This window comes from Lolium perenne, chromosome 5 (genome assembly GCF_019359855.2).
Source record: "Lolium perenne isolate Kyuss_39 chromosome 5, Kyuss_2.0, whole genome shotgun sequence".
In the NCBI taxonomy this organism is placed as follows: Eukaryota; Viridiplantae; Streptophyta; class Magnoliopsida; order Poales; family Poaceae; genus Lolium; species Lolium perenne.
Genome location: NC_067248.2, coordinates 240,977,108 through 240,984,773, shown reverse-complemented (window position 1 = coordinate 240,984,773; position 7,666 = coordinate 240,977,108). Strand labels below are relative to the sequence as shown.

The 7,666-nt window shown below is 45.4% G+C and overlaps 1 protein-coding gene across 1 annotated transcript; it reads left to right on the top strand.

Annotated features, from left to right (window-relative positions):
• The first annotated feature begins 2,888 nt into the window (after window positions 1–2,888).
• Window positions 2,889–4,249, top strand: LOC127298314 (ornithine decarboxylase 1B, chloroplastic-like). The gene has a single exon (XM_051328203.2). It carries the CDS (start codon window positions 2,889–2,891, stop codon window positions 4,116–4,118), a length of 1,230 nt encoding a protein of 409 aa, XP_051184163.1. The 3' UTR covers window positions 4,119–4,249.
• Window positions 4,250–7,666: the final 3,417 nt, after the last annotated feature.

Here is a 7,666-nt window from a genome sequence, read left to right as displayed (position 1 = left end):
AGTAACGTCGACGGTGGGCAACCGGGCCCGCCCTGTGACCGCCCGTTTGCCCCTGATGGCTCCTCTCGGGTACATTCAACACTGGTCATCTTCATATTCGATAATAATAACTTATTTCTATTTTCATATTTATTTCGTGTCTAGAAGGTTATTGAAATAAATAAATAAGTATATAAGGGCTTTTGTGCCTTCCATAGATAAATTAAAACTTAAGTGGGACTTGATAAAAATCCCAACAATTATGAAAATATTAAAGGAACTGTATAATGAACTTTGAAATACATATATATGTTTTGGACGTTCACCAACAGATGTAGGTATTTTTCCGACCTCTTCATCTCACCATCTTTTAGCCGATGACGATGGAGCGCCGACTTCACCCAAAATCACTATTTTTGCCGATGTCGAGCCATGTGGCTACTTCGTTGGATGTTCTCTGATTTTAGCATCGTTACTCTTGTAGCTTTATCTTACTCTTGTAGCTTTATCTCTATATATGTATAGTAAAAAAAGTATTGTTGATAAGAATGACCAAAATGAACCCAATAAAAACTATCACTAGCACAAAATTGAAAGTCAAATCATTATTTGTTTGCATGCATGTTGACGATCCTAAATGTTGTTAGTGATGAAAATGTAGAAGATCAAACGGTAGAGGCTATTATAATATCAAATATTTCTTAAGAGCACAATGAGATGCCCAGAATAACATAATACCATATGATACGATCTAACCCTCCCCCGGCGGTCGCGCCGTGCCACTCCAGGGAGCCCCACCTCACCGGCCCTCTGGCCCCCTCACGCCCCTCCCTCCCCCCATCGCTGCCACCGGTGGTGTAGCCAGGGAAAGCATGTGTGGCATGGCGGCAGAGGGGGTTCCAGATTGTCGCGGCCCTAAAGGGTGGGGGTGGTACCCCTCTCTTCTTCGGTGGCAGTGGTGCGCGGTGTTGGTGGACAGAAGGCGAGGTGGCGTGCCCTGATCTTGGCCCTTGGAGAGGAACTTTCTATATGACATTGGACATGGTTTCTCTGAATGTCATTAAGGAGCTGTTTGGGCACATTTTACGGCTTGCCCATGAATGTGCCTCTAGTTGCAGTATGAAGCATATACTTAGACATATAATTAAGACTATTATAAAATAAATGGAGAACTAACCATTCATTCATCCTCTCTCATGCAAGCGCTAGTGGCTTGCAATCTTCCTGCCTAAAGCCTGTAATGTTAGATCGAAGTTGCATAGTCTTAGATGGAAGAAAAAAATAGTCATAAAAATATTAGTGCATTCCTCCCATGAAGTAATAGTGCCTTTAGGAAAATCTAGCAATAAATATTTTGCCTTTCCTCTAAGTGAGAAAGGGAATAAACACAGCTTGACTGCATTGGGGTCAACATTTTTTATGCGCATCATATATCTCAGTAAATATATTTAAGTCCAAACTTGAATCTTCATCGGCCGAGCCTCCAAATTGATTATGTTGAACTAAACTTAAAAAAGTAAGCTTAATTTCATAGTTCACCGCTGTCACAATGGGCTGAGTGATAGGTCACGCATAAAATCATCATTATGGGTAGCATAATTCCCAACCTTACTTTCTATCATAGTACTATCTTGGTGAGATTGCCACGATGGAGGGGTACACGGAATCCTGTGTATCCTAGAATATCGGCACAGGTGTGTGCTACTTTATTTTTCAGCTTATCCAGCCATGTTTGTATGGCATCCAATCAGGAACAACTATACATTCATGTGAATACTTTATGGCGTGGGTTCCAAACTAAGTTCAACAAGACGATTCTCTACTCCAACAACCATAGTGGATCATCTACCGATAATTTTCATACAAGCAATTTATTGGTTGTTTGGATATCAACAAACACTAAACATGTAGTGGTACAAAGGTACTCATGATCGTAAACACGAAAATGGAATTTAGTTGCATCTATGCCATCGATAGATATGATAATGGGTTCGTGAATCGAGTCCAACAACTCATTGGAGAAGTTTTATATTGGGTATAACTACATCTGCATATCTTGCATTTGACAACATGATGTCTTATTGCATTTGAAAATATCAAGCGTCCGTAAGAGATGCATGATGATTTATTCAAATGCAGACTTCACGTCATTAAGGGGTATAATGTAGGTGTTGTCCTTGTCGTAATAAGAGGTTCCACCCTACGGACCTGGTGCAGTGTAATATCACTAGCAGGTGATCATGTATGTTTACTTGACAGAGTAGTTGATTTGTCTCATTTTCTACTCTCCGATACACCTTTGTCATATACCATCGTCTTAAATCATCCTCTATATACCATTTTATTGAATTCTGGATTAAGGAAAAGACTCGGAATGAGCCACGGAAGAAACGCGATGCTCATGCATGCGCAGTGGTTCTGCCGCGGCACCACACCATCGAGTCTCAGCCTCTCAGGGGTTCTACTTCTGAGTGTACTTTGCATATGCATATTTAATCCAATCTAACTCCTGTGTGTATTTGGGGAAAGGGCAGGTCTGACCATGTCCGATAGAACGCCCCCTACTCTCTCTTCTACCTACCACCGCTGCCGCACAAGTTGGAGCTGCACCAGCCGCAGCGTCGCATGATATGCCCTCTTTTGGGCATGGTTGATTTGACCGCGCCGCCACCTAACTCCCGGCCACGCACTATATAAGTAACCCACCGAGCTAGTTCATGATCACGTCGAAAGCCGCAGAAGCATTCGATCAAGCAATCGATCTTTCTCGCTGGACTGACATCGTCACCCTAGCCGCTTCTTCGTCTAGATTCTTGGCAAACCTTGAGCTAACTAATCTAAGCTTGGCTTGCATTGCATTCACTTCACCGTTGCCACCGTACCGTCGTCGCCAAAAGCTGTTGACAGACATGGGTGGAGGCAGCCCCATGCAGGCGGTGCTGGTGGCACCAGGGGTGAAGGACAGGAAGGTGCTGGCGTTCAAGCGGCACGCGCTCAAGGAGAAGGACGCCGTAGCCGCGCTCATGCGCTCCATCGCCGGCTCCGGCGTCCGTAGCGCGTTCCACGTCCTCGACCTCGCCAGGGTCCTCGACCTGCACGGACACTGGCGCCGCGAGCTCCCCGACGTGCGGCCCTACTACGCCGTCAAGTGCAACCCTGAGCCGGCGATGCTGGGCGCGCTGGCGGCGCTCGGCGCCGGGTTCGACTGCGCCAGCCGCCGAGAGATCGAGGCCGTGCTCGCGCTCGGGGTTGAGCCGGGGAGCATAGTGTACGCCAACCCGTGCAAGCCCGAGGCGCACATCGAGTACGCGGCGCAGGTCGGCGTCAACCTCACCACGTACGACTCCGAGGAGGAGGTGGCCAAGGTGAAGCGCTGCCACCCTGGCTGCGAGCTCGTCCTCCGCATCAAGGGCCCCGTCAACGGCGATGCTAAGGTCGACCTCGGCGTCAAGTACGGAGCGCTAGCCGACGAGGTGGTCCCGCTCCTCCGCGCCGCGCAGCGCGCGGGCCTCGCCGTGGCTGGCGTTTCCTTCCACGTCGGCAGCGGCGGGTCACGCACCGACGTGTACCGGGAAGCCATCAAGGCCTCTCGCGCGGCGTTCGACGCGGCTGAGGCCCTCGGCATGCCGCCCATGCGCGTGCTCGACATCGGCGGCGGCTTCGTGGCCGGCGCCACCTTCCACGAGGCGGCAGCAGTCATCAAGGAAGCGCTCGCCCAGCATTTCGGCGACCTCCCACCATGCATTGAGGTGATCGGCGAGCCGGGACGGTACTTCGCAGAGACTGCATTCACGCTCGCGGCGCGCGTTATCGGGAAGCGCACGCGCGGCGAGGTGCGGGAGTACTGGATCGACGACGGCGTCTACGGCTCTCTCAACTGCGTCCTCATGGACGACTACGTGCCGCGCCCGAGGCCGCTCAACGCCGGCCGCCCCGGTGAGAAGACGTACGCGTCGACGGTGTTTGGGCCGACGTGCGACTCTCTCGACACGGTGATTACGGGGTACCAGCTGCCGGAGATGAGCGTGGGGGAGTGGCTCGTGTTCCACGACATGGGCGCCTACACTACCGGGTCCGGCTCCAACTTCAACGGCTTCTACACGTCTGACATCAAGACATTCTTGGCCTACTGCAGCTAGAGTACCACAGTATATATATGCTGGACGCCACACGTTGTTAATTTGTGTCATGTACATATTCGACATCTTGGGTTATGGCTAAGTTGATGCGGGTTGAGTAGAGAGTGTTGGTCCTACCTAAGGAGGATTGTTCATGCTACTCTCTCATTTCTAAAGTGTTTCAAAATTACCCTGCGTTCTAGCATTTGTCGAAGTATTTTGTAATATTTGACTACGTGTATATACAAAAAAAGTAAGTACCCATATTATCAAATTACACATGTGTTGCATGGCCCCACTATAAAAAAACCATCTATCACTAGTATCGAGCAGCTCCGAATGAAAGCCTCATTTTCTACTAGTGTATGTCCAGTCTTTGGTAGTTTGCCGTGTCTAAGACCACATGTACTCGGTATCTAAAACGAATATTCTTGGGGGAAACAGAGGCTTCTCGGACCACTTGAGGTGGCGAAGGATGAAATAAATTGAGGTCGGACGAACTTCAACGGATAAAAAAGATTGGTGCACAAAAATCAAAATTATATCGACACTTAATATTTTATACGATCTTAAGCACAATTACTTAGTACAATGGTAAATTCAAATTATACTTTAATATAAGTAGGGCCTACAAATGTACCAATAATGAAGCTCTAGTGCCGTCTACAAGTCCCAAGCAATGGCAGAGCTCTACCTTCCTTTTGAAAATCCTTTTTAATTTCAGCAAGATCAAGACTTTTGAATATCCCTCGCTCGATGTAGCACACTAATCAAATCATTAAGACAACCATCAGACATCTTGCTGCACAACTTTGTTGATAATCTTCATAGTTGAGAAGGCCCGTTCAACTGTTGTCGTCGCCACAGGTAAAAGCATTGCCAACTCCATGATGCGGTAAACTGCAGGAAATATGGTGTTCCTTTTAAGTTGAACTGTCTTTTTAGTTAGGCTTACAATATCAAAACAATAAAATCTTCAACTCTTGTCGTATGAACATGGAATAGCTCAAGGGCATGTTGTAAATGCTCACGCTCATAATCAGAGAAATCCTCATAATAAATCTCTGTAAGATGAGCAAGCTTATTCACATTAAACCTGGCAAATGAGTTTCTTGGATCAAGACAAGAAATATTGTGAAGAACCTCTGAAGATGCCTCATTAAAACGATGATCAAACTCAGTGACAATGGATTCTATCCCAACATAGAAGGTGTAAATACGATAAAATGACCAGTGGTGACCTGTTATCTTCCCCCTTTTCTTGTTTTACCCCATTTTATTATCATGGTATCCATACTTGGGATTATGATGATATTTCCAATACAAAATGATTTGACACCTTCCAAGAGTGACTCCCAACCATGGTTCCTCTAATTGACCAAACGTGCCACCAAAATATACATATTGAAAGTAGAACTATAAAATATTACTCATCACATACCTCAACAATATTTTGATTCTTCTTTTGTAGTAGAAAAAATACATCATTTGTCATACAAAGTACTTTTAATATCATCTTCATGATAAACACAAAGTTAAATGTCTCCATTTTATGATCATAAACTCCTGTCTTTGTTGGATTACGCATGCCATCCTCAACAATGCCCAGAACTTCTCCTCCTGTCTTAGTTGGATTACGCATGCCATCCTCAACAATGCCAAGAACTTCTATTATTGCATCCCTCATTGAGTCAATACGAGATAAGGTTGTGTAGTGAGAACCCCATCTCGTATCTCCAGGTCGGCACAAGTGTCTTTCTTGATTTTTCCTTTTTCCCGTGGGCATATCACCTTTCTTATGATTAGGTCACTATGTGATATTGGAATGAAATTGATCAATTGGAATGCGAAGTCCTGGATTAAATTTGATGCCATATATACCAAAATATTGTATACCTTCATCTTGTTGAACATGAGCATTTTGTTTACAATATCGTCTTCCACTTGGTCGGCAGTCCTAGAATCTTCATTATCTTCTTCCACTTGTTCGGCAGCCGTAGAATTTTCCGTCTCCTTCTCTACTTATTGCTATTTCTCTTGATGTACCCACAATCTCCAAAACATTTCCAGTCTCACGTGTGCTTGGTTTAGAGTTGCTGCCAAGCCCATCTTGGAGCAAACCACCGGCCCACTCATCCCGTGGGCGCCCTTGCTGCACCCTGGTGGGTCGATTACCGGGAGCACCTACTCTCCGCCTTAAGCGGGAGCGAGCGTTCGCTTCGCCTGAAGAGGTTTCCCTGGGCCGCTCCAAACCTGGGCCCAACAAAAGGTACTGCTTTTCTCTTCTTTTTTTCCTTTCAGTTTAGATCTTTAAAAATGTTCAAATATAAAAAAGTTCAAAAACCAAAAAAGTTCGAATTAAAAAATGTAAATATTAAAAAATGTTTGAATCTCAAAAAATTCATAATTCAAAAAAGTTTGAATTAAAAAATGTTCGAATCTCAAAAAAAATTGATATTAAAAAATGTTCAAATATTAAAAATGTTCAGATCTAAAAAAGTTCAAATTTCGAAAAATTTGAAATTTCAAAAAATGATTCAGAATTTTCAAAAGATTTTTTTAAATCGACTAAAAAACAGAAGACAAACCGGAAAAAAAATCGTTAAATAACAACACACATAGAACCAGTTGGTAGCCGAAAAACGAGAAATCTGAAGAAAAAAAGTTGTTTCGCTAAGCTTGGTACTAACAGGCCAGCCCATAAAATCGCCACCTGAGCGGAGCGCCAGGTACATCCCATAATGAGTGGCGAATAGGAGTCGCGTCAATTACCAGCACACACATCGGTGGGAAAGGCTAACTAGCGCGCTCTGCTAGCTAGCTACCGTGCTCACTCCCTCCTTTATCTAGCTAGCTCTTTCTCTATTCTACTTACCTCTCTCTCATCTAGCTAGCAAGCTGCTATTTTTTTAACACCATATATATTAAGCCAGTAAGCTGCCTTAAAAACCTTCCGGTCTCCTTAGGTATCATGGTAAGAAAAATAATGCGTCTGGAACTTGCTCTTATCTAGTATCTATCAACCTCCTTGTGATCCAATCACGTAAATGTATACAAAAACACACCGCAATCGGCAACAACACGGCAGAGAGCCATAATAACGCACTGCAATGAACTAAACATGGCAAAGAGGCAGGAAAAACACACCGCAAAGAACTAAGCACGGAAAAGCCGCGAGACACATGTCCCTACCGGCCGAAGTTGACACATACGTTACAACGGCACAGCTTTCCCATTTGTCTGTACGCACGTCGTTGCTTCCCACCAAAAGACACCCTTTACCGTGTACATTTCCGTGGTACAAGAAGTCATTTCCCGCCTAATTTTTCCTCCATTTTCTTCCCAAAAATTCCTTCCTACCATATTGTTCCGCTATCTTTTCGCCCTCGCGTCACTATATAAAGCCATGTAGCGGACCCAGAGTTCACAACTCAGTTCTCCTCTACCGGTTCCTCCCTCCACATCCCCTCTCCCCGCCACCGCCGGCCCCTTACAACCATTTCCTGCTGTCGGCGAGATGTTTCCTTGTCACCGTGCCAACCTGAGCTCAAGGGGATTCGCCGGACTCC